The 17,532-nt window shown below is 36.7% G+C and overlaps 1 protein-coding gene across 1 annotated transcript in view; it reads right to left on the bottom strand.

Moving 5' to 3' along the window:
* Nucleotides 1-4,516: 4,516 nt before the first annotated feature.
* The window catches only part of LOC116911671 (complement factor H-related protein 3-like), a 34,127-nt gene continuing 21,111 nt past the window's right edge, over nucleotides 4,517-17,532 (bottom strand). Inside the window, exons 4-7 of the mRNA XM_032915625.1 lie at nucleotides 17,264-17,440; nucleotides 10,613-10,789; nucleotides 8,656-8,838; nucleotides 4,517-5,188 (exon numbers count right to left, since the gene is read on the bottom strand). Of these exons, the coding sequence (XP_032771516.1) occupies nucleotides 4,986-5,188; nucleotides 8,656-8,838; nucleotides 10,613-10,789; nucleotides 17,264-17,440 (740 nt within the window). The 3' untranslated portion in view covers nucleotides 4,517-4,985. The remainder of the gene's footprint in view (nucleotides 5,189-8,655; nucleotides 8,839-10,612; nucleotides 10,790-17,263; nucleotides 17,441-17,532) is intronic.

Below are 17,532 nucleotides of genomic sequence, written 5' to 3'. Positions count from 1 at the left end.
GCAAATGGATAGAACTAGAAAATATCATCCTGAGTGAGGTAACCCAATCACAGAAAACCACACATGGTATGTACTCACTGATAAGTGGTTATTAGCCCAAAAGCTTGGATTACCCAAGATCCAATCCACAGACTACATGAAGCTCAAGAAAAAGGACAACCAAAGTGTGGGTGCTTCAGTCCTTCTTAAAAGGAGTAATAAAAATATTCATAGGAGGAGATATGGAGACAAAGTTTGGAGCAGAGACTGAAGGAATGGCCATTCAGAGCCTGCTCCCACCTGCTGATCCAGTTCATATACATACAGCCGCCAAACCTGGACAATATTGCTGATGCCAAGAAGTGCATGCTGACATAGCTTTCTCTTAAGAGGCCTGCCAGGGCATGACAAATATTGAGGCAAATGCTCACAGTCAATCATTGAACTGTGAACAGGGTGTCCATTTTCAAGTTAGAGAAAGGATTGAAGGAGCTGAAGGGGTTTCAACCCCGTATGTACAACAATACCAACCATCCAGAGCTCCCAGAGACTATACCACCCTCCAAAGTGTACACATATTCAGACCCATGGCTCCAGCTGCATATGTAGTAGAGGATGGCCTTTTGGGCACCAGTGGGAGGAGAAGCCCCTACTGTAGCAAAAGCTGTACCCCCCAGGGTAGAGGAATATCAGGGTTGGGAGGCAGGCAGGAGTAGATGGCTGAGTGGGTGAACACCTTCATACATGAAGGAGGAAGCAGATAGCATAGGAGATTTATGGATGGGATACATGGAAAGGGGATAACATTTGAAATGTAAATGAAAACATCCAATAATAAATTATTCTATTATGAATATAAGACCCGAAAACAGATTAGTGAGTTTAGCTTAGTAAGAGTTCAAAAATAAGGCCAAAGGCAGATGATCTGTTCCTTAGTAAATATGAATAGTAAATATGGGAACTTGAAGTTATCCTCCCTCATCTTAAGTTCATTTTATAATTTTAGCTCTCATGGTTGATTTTGGTCAAGATGGGTGCCCCTGTATTTGGAATTATAATTTCCTCTTGTTGGATTTTCCATTTGATAAGAATATAGTACTCTTTCCTATCTCTTCTGGTTTGTCTTATAAGTATGTTTTGTCAGATTTTTAAAATGGCTACGCTTGCTTGGTTCTTGGTTCCACATCATTGAAATACCTTTTTCTATCCTTTTATCTTTAGGTGATAACTAAGATTGATGTGAAGATGAGTTTTGTGGACACAGGAGAATATATCCTGTTTTCCCATCCATCTTTCAGTCTGTGTCTTTTTATTGGGGAGTTGAAACCATTGCTGAGTATTATCAAAAATCAGTGTTTATTGATTTTGTAATTTTCTTGTTACATTATTGTTATTGAGGTTTTTTTCCTGTCTTTTCATTTGCTGTTTTGAGATCATTTATTCCTTTTGTTCTCTGGGTGAAGTTAACCTCTTTAGGTTGAAGTTTTCCATCTTGTGCCTTTATTAGAATTTCATTTGTAAATAGATACTATTTAAATTTGATTTTATTGCAGAATATTTTTCTTTCTCAATCTATTGTGATTGAAAGTTTTGGTGGGTACGGTAATATGGACTGGTATAAATTGTCTCATAAAAAGAGTAGAGTATCTGTCCAGACCCTTCTGGCTTTTGAGTCTCTGTTGAGAAAGCAGGGGTTATTTTAATGAGCCTGTCTTTATATTTTACTTGGTGTTTTCTCTTTTTATCTTTTAATAATCTTTGTTCTGTATATTTAGTGTTTTCATTATTTTGTGCTATGTGATTTCCTTTTTCTGTTCCAGCTTATTTTTCAACTCATTTGGGGTCCTTTATTCTCTTTTTATCATGATAGATAACCCTTCAGTTAGGGTTAGGGAAATTTTGTTCTTCAGTTTTATTAAAAATAATTTCTGTGCCTTTGATGTGGGTTATTTCTCCTTTATTTTTCTATTATTTTTACATTTTCTCTTTTCATAGTGCCTTAAATTTCATGACAATTAAAGATTTTACATTTTCTTGGACTGAATTATCTAGATCTTGTATCTTTATTGAATGCCCGAGATTCTCCCTTTGACTATTTGCAGTTAATTGGAGAGGTTTACCTTTTAGGTCTCTGACTTTCTAAATTCTATTTTCAGTTATCCCTCAGATTGGGTGTTCCTTAATGATTCTATTTTATTTCATGTCTTAAAATCTTATCATTGCAGCCTACCTTTAGTTTTTTGCATTCAAAGACTTCATTACTGGATTTATGAATATATTCATATTCTCTTTAAAGTACTTAAACCTATTTGTAACAATTACTTTGAAATCCTTGTCTATGCTTCAGTTATATTGTATTTCTCAGTGGCATATTTCAAGGTTTTTGGGTTATACTATGTTGCATGTTTATAGCTGTATGTTTGCATTGGTGACTAGCCATCTGGGTTTGGAATGTTTTGTGACTGTAGGTGTTGATATTTTGCCTAGTCTTCGTTGGATGAGTGTTCCATTCCTAGTTTTCTGTTGCTGCCTCCAGATCTTAGGAACTTGTGACTTGTTTTATCTGGTAATCTTGTATAGGTGTCTCCAATAGAGTTCCCATGGAATGTGGTTTTATGTATTGGCAGTTGACACAAATGCAGGGTGACTGAAAGGGTTAGCAAAAAGAAGAAAGCAGGTTCTTCCATGAGGTTTCCCAGAGAGTGGAGTCAGAAAGGTAGGGCAGCTCATTGCATGCAAGTGGTCTCCTATAGTGCTATGGTTGAGACTTCAAATTCTCAATCTCTCTGTCTCTTGTTTTTTTGTCTTTGTTTATTTGTTTGTTTTTGTTTTTTTCAGTCAGGGTTTCTCTGTGCACCCTGGACTCACTCTGTAGACCAGGCTGCCTTGAACTGTCCCTTCCAAATACTGGAATTGAAGTTCTGTGCCACTAACTTTGGCATACTGTTTTTTCTTTATCGTTTGGTCTGTATCTATTGATTTGAGGAATTGAGACCATTGATATTGCAAGTTATTATTAGGTGATACTTATTTATTCTTGATATTTTATTGCAGTGTTGAGAATGTCCCTCTGATCTTGATTTACTGTTCTGTGATTATTTAATTCTTTTATATTCTTGGTGTAAATAACCTTCTCCCTAAGGCTGTGTCTTCCAGTGTCTTCTGTGAATGTCTTTTGGCAGACAAAATTACTTTGAACTTAGTTTAATTGTGACTATTTTGCTTTCTTTTTTTTATTGTGATTGATATTTTTACCTGTCATGTATCCAGGGTCAGCATTTGTGGTGTTTCAAAGTTTGTACAACATTTACCCATGTCCTGGATTTTAAGAGTCTCTATTGAGAAGTCAGGTATTATTCTAATGTGCCTGCTTTTATGTATGACTAGGTCATTTTCCCTTGCAACTTTTAAATCCTGTATAGTTCACATTTAGTGTTTTGATTATTGTGTGCTATGGGGGTCTGGTTTGGTCTCTTTTTCCTTTCGCTATGTTTCTTGTACACTGAAAATCATCTTCTTTTAGATAAAGGGAAATATGCCATTTATCAGTTATTTTTCCTTCTTTCCTCTATGTATTGTTCTTTTTACAGAACCTAAGATTTCCTGAATGTTCTGTACCAGAGACTTTTTTACTCCTGCCAAATTTTTCCTTGATTCCTTTCTTCCTCCCTTCCTTCTTTCCTTCCTTCCTTCCTTCCTTTCTTTTCTTCTTTCCTTTTAAATTTAATATTTACTTTTACAGAGCTATCTTTTTTAAAAAACTTGTCATCAGGACTGGAAATTCTCTATTTCACTTCATTCATTATGTTGGAGAGTTTTTTCAATGACTTTTTGTTTGATTTTTTTTTTTGAGCTTTTTATTTTGAGTTTTAGTTCAGTTTGGTGGCGCTTTCTCTCTCTCTCTCTCTCTCTCTCTCTCTCTCTCTCTCTCTCTCTCTCCACACACACACACACACACACACACACACACAAACACACATTAAATTCTATTCTCATATCTGGAGTTTTTCATTCATTCTTTCTTTCTTTTGCTAACTGCATTTTTCATTGTATATTTTATTTATTTACATTTCAAATGTTATCCCCTTCCCGGTTACCCCTCTGGAAATCCCCTATCCCATTCTCCCTCCCCCTGCTTCAGTGAGGGTGCTCCCCCATCCATGTGCCCACTCCTGACTCCGCACCTCAGCATTTGCCTACACTGGGGCATCGAGCCTTCCCAGGATCAATAGCCTCTCCTCCCATTGATGTCTGACAAGACTATCCTCTGCTACATATGTGGCTGGAGCCATGTGTCCCTCTATGTCTACTTTTTGGTTGGTGGTTTAGTCCCTGGGAGCTCTGGGGGGATCTGGTTGGTTGATATTGTTGTTCTTTCTATAGGGTTGTAAATCCCTTCAGCTCCTTCAGTCCTTTCTTTAACTCCTTCATTGGGTTCCCTGTGTTCAGTCTAATGGTTGCCTGTGAGCATATACCTCTGTATTTTTCAGGCTCTGGCAAAGCCTTAAAGTATAAAAGTAACATATTTAGAAGTTCATTTGCAAAGTTCTTTGTATTATTTATTGGTAACAAAAGCAATATGTAGAATTATTTATATTCACTAGTAATATAAACTATGACAGTTTTCTTATATATTTGTGAAATGCTACAGTTTTGAAGACTGAGAACATGTTTTGTGTTCATTGTGAATCAGAGTCTTATAACAAAAGGCAGAGTAGAAGCTTTAAAAGATTTGGGAAAGTGGTAGAGAAGTAATTACCTGTAATTATTGCTACTGGTTTTTATGCTAGGATATATCATATTTTGATTTAGAAACTTTAAAGAAACTTCTTTTCCATTGCTGTCTACAGTCTCCTAGTTCCCAGATTAATCACTAAATATGTACACCAGCTTATACTTATGAATGAAAATTAGTTAAACAAGAGTTTAAAAGTAACACTCTTACTGTATTGATAATATGCATGCACCCTAACTGAACAAAAGTGTATGCTTAAAGTCTAAGAGTGTTAGTGTGATTTTGTACAAGTGGGATAATTGATTTGACCATTAATGCATATTGTAATCAACGGTTGAGTTGTTGCCAGATGATGTCCATTTTTACACTTAAATTCTTGCGTCTCCCCTGATTGGTAATAGCGCTTTTGTTTTTCTTCCCATCTGAAAGTTATGTTATGTTTTTCCATAATTTCTTTTGATATTATACAGGGATCTAAAAGAAAAACATACCACAAGAATATCAGTAAATGAAGTTACTGAGATCCAGTTTTCAAATAGAGCATATTATATTTAAGGCATCCTTTGCTAAATTCCTATAAACAACTATGAAAATAGCTTATACAGCTAAGTAAATAGAGAATGTTAAATGATGGAAACATGATGTTTGATATGAAAATTAGATCTCATCAGCAGGCATTCCTAATATCAATAACTTGCATCTCAGGTTATTTATGATTGTTTACTTTGATTTAGTTATTGGGAAAGTTATAAAATTTGAAGTTTACAATTTGAGATATGATTTATTTATTTATGATACTCAAATCTAATATTCAATGATATGACAACCATTAAAAATAGTGCAATTATGGAATTGAAGATGCCCTACCATTCCACAAGGACACATGTTCATAGCAACCTTATTTGTAATAGCCAGAAGCTGAAAACAACCCAGATGTCCCTCAACCAAACAAGGGATACAGAAAATGTGATTCGTTTACACAGTGGAACACTATTAAGCTATTTAAAACGAGGACATCATAAATTTTGCAGGCAAATGGATAGAAGTCGAAAACATCATGCTGAGGTAACCCAGAACCAAAAGGACATGCACAACAAGCCTAGCATAGCTGTCCTCTGAGAAGTACCAGCAGCTGACCAAGAATGTAGATGCTTACACCCAACTATTGGACTGAAGTAATGGACCACTATGGTTGGATTAGGGGAAGGATTGAAGAAGTTGAAGGGGAGAGTGACCCTAGAGGAAGACCAGCAGTCTCAACTATCCAAGACTCCTGGGAGCTCCCAGAGACCGAACTATCAACCAGGTAGAATACATGGGCTGGTCCAAAGTCCCTGCCATATATAGAGCAGAAGATTGCCTGGTCTGGCCGTTGTCGGAGAAGATGCACCTAGTCTTCAAAAGACATGAGGCCCCAGGAAGCAGGACTCTGTCAGGGGCGGGGGAGGGAGGAGCAGGCTTTTGGAGGCAAGGGGGAGGAAGAATTGATGAGGAACTGGGAGGGGCAGGCAATGGCTAGAATGTAAATAAGTAAAATAATTTGTAAAAGGCTGCACAAAAAGAAAATCAAAATGATCAGGTGAAAATACACCTGTATTTTCAGCATGATTTTGACTGGGACAGTAAGAAATGAGCATTCCTACTCTGCCTGAGTTAATATTCTGTTCCATAAAGGAAATAAAAAAAAATCAAATGTGGGGCTGGAGAGATGGCTCAGTGGTTAAGAGCACTGTCTGCTCTTCCAGAGGTCCTGAGTTCAATTCCCAGCAACCACATGGTGGCTCACGACCATCTATAATGGGATCTGATGCCCTCTTCTGACCTGCTGGTGTATATGCAGGCAGAACAATGTATACATAATAAATAAATAAATCTCTTTAAAAAAAATCAAATATGTGGGAGGATTTTGTGTTTGTTATTATCTGGTGCACTAAAAATCTGAAAACAAGCAATGTAGAAAACATAGTGCAATTACACAGCATGGTCATAATTGCTTTCACAATAATTATTATATAGTCACAAAGTAGTAAGTATGAATGTATCATGAATTTTATTTTGATAGATTTTTAAAAATAAACCTATCAAATAACAAAACTTGAAAAGTGACAAGCCTGGCTGCAAAGCAGCTTCACCAATCACTATCTTGGTCCCTGAGCATACATCATGTAAATATACCATTTAAATGTGGTAACATTGTCTGTACACATTCAACAACTGATGGGAATATAGTCAATATTTTTGTCTTGGGTCTTGTCGAGGAGCACTGTACATGTATCATGTACTTGGAGATTAAATCGATTAATATCATTTCCTTTGATATATAACAAAGAGAGGTACAGGGATCATATATGGTAGATCTACTTTTAGATTTTCAAACAATCTCCATATTGTTCTCCATAGTAAACTGCACAGAATCACACTCCTATCAACAGATTATTCTTTTTCTCTACATGAACATTTGTTATTTTAAGGGTTCTTTTCTGTGATACCATTCTTATTGGATGAAAAAGGATCTCATTGTGACTTTAATAGGCAGTACCATAAGAGCTAATGAAATTAATAAAATTATTTTCCTCACTGACATATGCATCTATATCATCTATCTATCTTCTGTCTATCTATCTATCTATCTATCTATCTATCTATCTATCTATCTATCTATCTATCATTTCATAAGTATCTTTCTTTTACTCCATTTTAATAGACTTACTTATATTCTAAAAATGAATTTAAATATTTTTCAGTGATTCCTTGACATGTAAAACCCCTATAATACATATGACAACTCCTGACAATGAAGTAACTGAAAATCATTTTCTCTAGTTCTAAAGTCTGTCTGTTAATTGTATCGATTAACTTCTTTGCCCTGCAGAAGTACTTCGATGTGATAAAATCTACTGGGTTTTCTTTTTAGTCTTTTCTTTGAGATACCATTCAAATATCTAGAGTCCAGACCTACTTAAGTGTTTTCCCATTGTTTATCCTTGTAGTTAGAATTTTTTTTTCTTACATTTAGGACTTTGCTCCACTTTTACTTACCTTTTTAAGATAGGCTATGTCAGGAATCCCTGTGTATCCCTGTATTATCTCCCTGTGTATTTCAACTTTCCTTGCATTACTTATTGAAGATGCTACCCTTCTTCCCAATGTGTGTTTTTGAATCTCTGTCTTGAACAATTAACCATAGATGCATAGAGCATTTTTTCAAATATATATTCTCTTTCAGTGCTTTAGTTTTATCCCATTGTCATGAAGTTCTGGTTACTATGGCTACTGGTGTACCTTGAAATATAGTATTATGACATTTCCAGATTTTTTCTTTATGTTTAAGTTCCTTTTACTCGTGCACATTTTATAGTACTTTCATACAGACTTTAGAATTGTTTCTCATATTGTATGAAGTATGTTTTCCATATTTTAATGGAGTTTCATAGAGTCTGCTAATTGCCTTGGGCAATGTGGGCAGTTTAATATTAATTCTTCTAACCCTGTAATATAGGTTTCTCAATTTTTGTTCTGTGAGATTCCTAAATAAACTTCAGAACTCAGAAGTCATTCAGTTCTTTCAAATTCATTGGTAGATTATTTTTTTAATTAGTGTGAATGAGATTGTTTTACTGTTACTTTTCATAAAATGAAATTAGTATACAGAAAAATGCTGATTTTGTGTATTAATACCCATTTAGACTCTTTTTTTTTCTTTTTTCTTTTTTTCGGAGCTGGGGACCGAACCCAGGGCCTTGTGCTTGCTAGGCAAGCGCTCTACCACTGAGCTAAATCCCCAATCCCCCCATTTAGATTCTTAATCAAATTTGTTCTTAAATTTGAGTGCTTCTTTGGAATTCACCACATATGGCAACCCATACATTCCAAATGAGTTGACGTCCACCTTCATCTTGGAATACTGATTTTCCCAGGATCCATGAGAACAAGGTACTTACATAAACATTTTGGTGGATCAGACCACTCTCCATTTATACATATTATTGTCTTGTTGCCCTGCAGTTGGTATAAAGACTGGCATTGATATTCAACTGATGATGATGGTATGTATCGTTGTAGTGGGAAGGATGTGATGTCTCCATTGGCAATAGGTGGAGGAGGCCCACAAATCTTTGTTGAATCTAAAAAGGACAACATTTGAAGTTTTCAGAGATGAAGTCAAAGTATAGGCTTAAGCAGAACCAATAAATATATTGTACTAACAAATGTCAAGATGATTTCAGGTCACAATACTGATTGCTTGGAGTACTTTCTATGATGTAAATAGATAGTTAAAGGGCAAGTTCTTCCTTCTTTCTCACCTAAAGCACATACTCAACTGGAGTAAGCATGTGTGTTCAGAAGCCTTCAGTGATAGTAGATGTATTATCAGGTGCTGATGAGATGGATGCCAATGCAGACAAGCACCATTTCTTTATTTTTAAGACTCTGGAATATTTACTGTTTATTTATCTACATATTCTTGATCTTTATTGTCATTTTTGTAGAAGCACACATTTATTGACAAGAGGTAAATTAGACTCTCTGGCTTCCTGATCTGGTCAAGGTGAGGATGGGCACTTATATATTTGACTTTTGCTGCCAGCTGCCTGGAAGTAGTTGGAACCACCATAACTGTCTGGAAGAGCTTGAGACCAATGGAGTCAGTTGAAGAGACATTCTCCAACACGCGGAACCATCTTCAGGCTGTACAATATATTTCAGGTTCCCAGATTTTGTCACCCGTGCTGCATAGGGTTTGGTTAGGCAACTGTCTTTGAGTCACTTTTCTGTAAGTAATTCAATAAAACTCATGTTTCACCACATTGGACTTTGATGGTTTTGTACATTGGTGTGTTCTGAGCTCCTAACCTGGTGTGAGTAGATACATGTGTATCATCTCTATAAAAATTTTTTGTCACAAAACAGAATTGTATATAAATAATTTCATATTGATTTTCATCTTATTTATATAATGCTAGAACTGACCTTGAGACAAAGACTTCATTCTAATGAAGTAATACCCCTGCTCTAGCATTTATTTTACCATTGTACTGCAGAAAGCTCTGATTTCATAATATTGACATGCTTATACTCAGAGAACGAAATAATCTTTATTTGTTTAGATTGAATTCATTATTTGGTGGTCATGTGTTTCCTCTCGTTTGTGATAAGTTTTCCTATGTAACTCAGACTTATCTGAAATTCTAGACCCTCATTTTTTATCTTCCCAGTGCTAAAATTATAGGTCTGTGCCATTTTGCTAGAAGTTGACATCCTACTGAATTAAATTTGAGTGGATTCTTGAGTTGAAAATCAAGTTTCTTAGTCTCTGCTATTATCCTTTCAATATTTCCTATTCTGCCAATTTCATCTTCCTCCTTCACATTTTCCAAGATGCATGATCTTATTTACAATCAAATTGTAATTTTTGTAATGATGACCTAGTTTAAATAATTTTGAGCTTTCATTTATGATACTAAGACAAACATGGCCAAATAAAAGGCATATCACACTTGAATGTATTATTATAAAAGCAGATTTTCCCATCAGTTAAAAGACTTAAAATGAGAGTTCTTGCCTCTAAACCTGGTGACATGAGTTCAATCCCAAGGACTCACTTGATGAAAAGAGTGAGCAGATTCTTGCGAGCCTCTGACACCAGAAATGTGTATGTGCAATGTGTACACACATCCATAAACACACACATGGATGCAAATATACATTGGATAAATATATTAATATAATGAAGTAATAAAATACTATCATCTTAGCCTTCCAAAGTTTTTTTTCATATTCTATTTTCTTAATTTCCCTTAAATCAGATGGAAGATTCTAGAAAATTTAATTTTTTGAAATTAAAGTATTAATATTTAATTTCGTTTTGTGCAAAATTCTAGAGACAACAGTACTCACCATAACATGAGGGCTTATCAGACCATCCATCATGATTACAAGTTATGGAACCTTTGGTTTGTTTATATTTGTTTTCATATCCATCATGGCATTCATAGTCTATTTTGTCGTTGAGTTTAAACCATGTGCTATTACTCTTAGTTGCAGCATTCTCAAACACAGGCATATCACATGACTCTAATGTAAAATAAAATTGACAATTTCATTTCTAAGGAGTCAATGGATAATCTGAATAATTCTCATAACAAGAAAAGGCTTTATAAGTTAATTTGTACTAATGAATTAAGCACTATGTAAAAACCATCTAAGAAGACCAATTGATATTGTTATTAAAATGAAATGAGTTTCAATATAGCATTTATATCTTTAATTAAGTTTCAAAATATTTCAATTTAAAAATAATTTCACTCTTCCCATTTCTGCCTGCGACTGGAGCTGACCCGTGTGCCACAGAAATCTGTACCCAGATCCCACTGGGAGAGAGCTGGATTCTCAGAAGTGCTGACATTCCTGAGAGCACAGGTGAAACCACTACTTCTGCTTACATTCCTGTCCCAAGAGGAACCCTCCTGGAGCCCTCAGGACACAGGAACTGAGAACCAGCTGGTGACAGGATGCTTCTGGTTTCTGTTTGTGCTTGGGGCTAATCCTGTAACACAGTTCTCTGTACCCAAATACCCTTGGAAAAGAAGTGGTCTCCCAGTAGTGCTGACATACAGGCTTACAGGAGGGTCAAGTCACTGTCAGAGACAGCAAGACCAGCTGACACCAGAGGTAAGCAGATGGCAAGAGGCAAGGGCAAGAACCTAAGCAACAGAAACCAAGGCCACTTGGCATCATCAGAAGCCCAGCACATCCCTGGGTACCCAAACACACCAGAAAAGCAAGATTTGGATTTAAAAATCACATCTTATGATGACAATAGAGGACTTCAAGAAGGACATAAATAACTCCCTTGAAGAAATACAGGACAACACAGGTAAACAAGTAGAAGCCCTTAAAGAGGAAACCCCAAAATCCCTTAAAGAATTACAGGAAAACACAACCAAATAGGTAAAGGAATTAAACAAAACCATCCAGGATCTAAAACTGGCAATAGAAACAATAAAAAAAATCACAAAGGGAGACAGCCCTGGAGATAGAAAACCTAGGAAAGAGATCAGGAGTCATAGACACAAGAATTATCAACAGAATACAAGAGACAGAAGAGAATCTCAGGGGCAGAAGATACCATAAAAAACATTGACAAAAGAGTCAAAGAAAATGCAAAAAGCAAAAAGCCCCTAACCCAAAACATCCAAGAAATCTAGGACAAATCTAGATGAAACCTAAAGATAATAGGTATAGATGAGAGTGAATATTCCTGACTTAAAGGGCCAGTAACTATCTTCAACAAAATTATAGAAGTAAACTTTCCTAACCTAAAGAAAGAGATGCCCATAAACATAAAAGAAGCCTATATACCTGGAAACATACTGGACTAGAAAAGAAATTCCTCCCGTTGCATAGTAGTTATAACACTAAATGCACAAAACAAAGAAAGAATATTAAAAACACTAAGGGAAAAAGGTCAAGTAACATATAAAGGCAGACCTATTAGAATTACATCAGCCTTCTCACCAGAGATATGAAAGCCAGAAGATCTTGGGAAGATGTCATACAGACCCTAAAGGAACACAAATGTCAACCCAGGATACTATATCCACCTTAAACTCTCAATTAACATAGATGGAGAAACCAAGATATTTCATGACAAAACCAAAATTACACAATATGACAGAAAGGCAACATACACACAGAAGCTGAACAATGTTCTACTCAATGATCACTTGGCCAAGGAAGAAATAAAAAGAAAGAAATTAAAGGTTTTTTTATTGTTTAATGAAAATGGAGGCATAACATATTCAAATTTATGGGACACAATGAAAGCAGTGCTAAGAGGAAAACTCATAGCTCTGAGTGTCTCCAGAAAGAAACTGAGGAGAGTATACATTAGCAGCTTGACAACACCTAAAAGCTCTAGAACAAAAAGAAACAAATACACTCAAGAGGAGTAGAAGGCAGGAAATAATCAAACTTAGGGCTGAAATCAACCAAGTAGAAACAAAAAGAATCAAGAAAACCAGGAGTTGGCTTTTTGAGAAAATCATCAAGATAGATAAACCCTTAGCTAGGCTAACCAGAGGGCACAAAGAGAGTATCCAAATTAACAAGATCAGAACTTAGAAGGCAGACATAAAAACAAAAACTGAGGAAATTCAAAGAATCATCAGATCCTACTACAAAAGCCTATACTTAACAAAACTGGAAAATATGGAAGAAATGGACACTTTTATAGACAGATACCAGGTACCAAAGTTAAATCAGGATCAGATAAACCATCTAAATAGTCCCATAACTCCTAAAGCCTGCACTTCTTAGCTTCATCCATCTTATCTAGTTTTTGTGGCTGTATATATATGGGACACATGTGGGGCAGGCCCTGAATGGCACTTCCTTCAGTTTCTGCTCTAAATTTTGCCTCCCTATCCCCTCCTATGGATAGTTTTGTTCCCCTTTTAAAGAAGAAGTGAAGCATCCACATTTTGGTCATCCTTCTTGAGTTTCATGTGGTTCTCTTTCTTTGTTGGGTCTTTGTGTGGTTTAGGTATAAGCATAATTGTGGCTTCATTGAAGGAGTTGGGTAGTGCTCCTTCTGTTTCTATTTTGTGGAATAGTTTGGACAGAAATGGTATTAGGTCTTCTATGAAGGTCTGATAGAATTCTGCACTAAATCCATCTGGTCCTGGACTTTTTTTCAGTTGGGAGACTTTTACTAGCTGCGGAGTATTCCATTGTGTAAATGAACCACATTTTCTGTATCCAATATTCTGTTGTGTGTAGGGAGTGGCACGTATAGCTAAAGATGGCGCTGACATCTAGTGGTCGTTTGTGGTATACAACCATTACAGCACATGTGTTGGCATACCTCCACCTACAAGGCCAGGGTGATATTCATGCTAATAAGGTACTTCATGCTCCACCAATCCCTAGAGGACAAGTTTACAGCCACAGCCTGTTTTGTATATAAGGCTGGTGCCTTTGTTTCTCGGGGTCCCCTGTACCAACAATGACGTGTTCCTGCAATAAAGGCTGTTGAGAAGAATCCGACGGTGTTGCGTCTCCCTTGCTGGTCGAGGTGGGCGCATCAGTTGTGGGCCATCTGGGTTGTTTACAGCTTCTGGCTATCACAAATAAGGCCCTATGAACATATCAGAACACCTGTCCATGTGGCATGGTGGGGCATCTTTTGGGTATTTGCCTAAGAGTGGCATATCTGGATCTTCAGGTAGATCTATTTCCAATTTTCTGAGGAATCTCCAAATTGATTTCCAGAGTGGTTGTACCAGTTTGCAATCCCTCCAGCAATGGATGTGTGTTCCTCTTTTTCTACATCCTCGCCAACATGTGCTGTCAACTGAGATTTGATTTTAGCCATTCTGATTGGTGTAAAATGCATTCTCAGGGTCAATTTGATTTGCATTTCTCTGATCACTAAGGACTTTGAACAATTCATTTAGGTGCTTCTCATCATTCAAGATTCCTCTGTTGTGACTTTTCTCCTTAGCTCTATACCCCATTTTTGATTGGGTTGTTTGGTGTTTGGGTGCTTAGCTTCTTGGGTTTTTTATATATTTTGAATATAGGCTCTACTAGATGTGGTGTTAGTGAAGACTTATTTCTCAATCTGTAGGTTGCCAATTTGTCCTATTGACTATGTCCTTGACCTTACAGAAACTTTTCAGTTTCATGAAGTCCAAATTATCAATTCTTGATCTTAGAGCTTGAGCCATTGGAGTTCTGTTTAGGAAATTTTCCCCTGTGCAAATGCTTTCAAGGCTCTTTCCCACTTTCTCTTTTATTAGATTCACTGTGTCTGGTTTTATGTTGAGGTACTTGATCTACTTGGACTTGAGCTTTGTGCAAGGTGACAAATATGAATCTATTTTCATTTTTCTACGTACGGACTGCCTGTTAGACCAACACCATTTATTCTCTCTCTCTCTCTCTCTCTCTCTCTCTCTCTCTCTCTCTCTCTCTCTCTTGAATATTTTTGGCTTCTGTGTCAAAGATCAACTATGAATAAGTGTGTGGCTTTATTTCTGGGTCTTCAATTTTATTCCATTGATCAATGTGTCTGTCTCTGTACCAATACAATGATATTTTTATAACCTCTGCTCTGTAGTAGAACTCGAGGTCAGGGATAGTGATTCAAATAGAAGTTATTTTTAAAAATTTTTTTTCTATAATATTATTTTTTACAGTGTAGATTTTTATCTTGCCATGGAAGCTGTAATGTGTCACAATGTCACAGAGTATGCACTTTTTTCACATACTGTTATTTGCAAATGTTTATTGCAGTGAGTTATTAGTCTGAACCGAGGCTTCTGATTTTTTTCTATATCATCAATACTGGATCCTTACCAGGAATCCTCTGGGATATCCTATTTTCACCCTGTGTCATGGAGACCCAGCAGCTTTGCGCCTCCAGGATCAGCTCTTTCACCTACTCCAGCAGGTCATAGATGAGGTGGATGTTAGGGTGGGCCAGCTCAACATCTTGAATCTGGACATTGGAGGTAGCTGAGTTGGTCAGCCTGCCAACTCTCCTGCACCAACAGGGCAAACTCTACAGCACTATCCTGGCTTGTTGGCTCACCCAATGCTACATGCTTCAAGGTCAACTCGCCTGGTGTCATGCCCTCAGGGCCTGATCACCCACACCCACACCACCAGATCCTGCTATACTGTGTTGCCCAATCAAAGTGCAGGTCTCACTTTCCCAAGTGTTGCACTAATCAAGGGGCTGGGATAGCTCTCTTACCTAATCATGTGGAAAGTGTTGGGGAAGGACATCTTCCCCATTCCCACACTAGTTTTTGGTAGTAGGGTTGCCTCTTCTTTGTTCATACCCTCAGAGCAGCTCACCAGTGCCACCATTACCAGGGCGAGCTTGAGCCTAACTGTGCTCCCCAGGTGAGGTGCATAGCTTAAGTTCCAAAGTGTTGTAGCTGGTTGGAGGCACATGCAGATATCCTACTCTCCTTATCCCAGGGCCAGATCTCCTGACTGCTGTAGGTTAGTTGGCAAGGGACAAGATGTGGAGGAGGGCATCACAGCCACACACAGGCCATCTCATAGCACACAAGTGGTGGGGACAGTTCTGCATAGCCCTAAGACCTTAAAGTGGTCCTAGGTGACAAATCAGGGTATGTACAACATTATTTTGAGGTGTGTACAGATTACCCTTGTATTACTTAAATACTGATTATTGTGCCCCCATATCTAGGTATAATCCTTATTCTGAAAAATCTCCAGTCTAAACCTTGTGTAAACATTGCTCTCCAATTATTCCCTGATTAGTAAAAAGCTGATAAGCCCATGTCTGAGCAGAGGAAATAATAGGACTGGACTTCCTCCCAGCCCAGAGGCTGGCAGGAGAGAGAAATGGGGACTTGCAATTGGGAGAGTCCAGGATATAACATGAGTAACACCTGGAGCAGAGAGAGAGGCAGACAGTGCTAAAATGCAGGGATTTTGTCAGGGGGGTATCCAGAATAGTTGGGAGGATTAAATAGAGTAGTAGTACTCAGTTGTGTTCTTAAAGCTTGTTTTATATATATATATATATATATATATATATATATATATGTAAAATCGTCTAGTTTTAATTATTTGGGAGGTAGTAAGGGTTGGAGAAAAAAATATTTCTTTAAGAAGTCACTAACTGATGGCTCCATGAAGTTTAATGGTCATATCAGCCAATGATATCAACACGGAGCCATGCTACTACAAATCCATCAACCAGGATATGCCCCTCAGTGGTAGCATGGGCTGAGATTTCACCATGATCTCAGGTGTCAAAGGTAGTTACTTAAACAGGCTGTTCTCTCCACCATCACTTCTCAATTCCCACCTCTCTACTTAATGGTCAAACTGTTTTCTCTTTTTCTCCTATATGTTCACCACTCATTTGTGCATTATAGCAGGTCCTGCTGTGGGCAGGCCACATAGCATGGGAGTCTTTGGGTGTTCTCTGATCCTCTGTTATTTGTGTTAGGATCTTATTCAGTTACCTAGGGAAAAAACGCTAAAGAAATATACATAGATAATACTCTAAATATGAAAAGATGTATAAATAGGAAAGGCAGTTAAGTTCAGATAAATCAGCCCAATTGACATATACACTGAAAAGATTATGTACAATAATATATGAAGAAATCAAGCATAAATAAAAGAATACTAAATTAAATTCAGTACATACTTAAACAAATAACTAATGTTAATAATATAAAAATAATTTCCTAAATATATCAATGATGTATATTGCTATTGTCATATTTGTTTAATTCTACATTGTACTTTTATAATTTTTAAGTCAAATGACAGAGTGATTTTAAATATTGCAAATATTGTAAACTACAGAATAAATTACTCAATGTTTTGCTTTATTATTAACTAGTATCTGTAGGTATGTTCAATTTACTATGTATTTGTTAAGAATCCTTCCGGTAAGCAATCCTTTACTTGAAACAATGGAGCAATTTGCTCCAGTTAATATAGATGAGTGAGAAGTCATGACATCTCAGAACCTCAGAGCAAGGTACTTACTGATACGGACGCATTTGGGAGGAGGGGACCAGCCATTTTCTGTACATATCATTGTATCTTGACCATTTGAAAGGTTATAGCCACTGTAACACTGGACTTTTGCAGACTGACCCTCTATATATCTTCTTTCCCAGTATGAAGTTTCTCCATTTTCCACATAATGGAAAATACATTGCCCTAAGAAACATAATAATTAAAAATTAAAAAAATAAAATCTTTAATTTGTTTAAAAATAAACTGTTAAATGTTATCTTTAAAACTGTTTAATG

The sequence above is a fragment of the Rattus rattus genome, chromosome 10 (assembly GCF_011064425.1).
Source record: "Rattus rattus isolate New Zealand chromosome 10, Rrattus_CSIRO_v1, whole genome shotgun sequence".
Taxonomy (NCBI): domain Eukaryota; kingdom Metazoa; phylum Chordata; class Mammalia; order Rodentia; family Muridae; genus Rattus; species Rattus rattus.
Note: the sequence above shows the minus strand (reverse complement) of the source record. Positions and strands in the feature narration are given on the sequence as shown.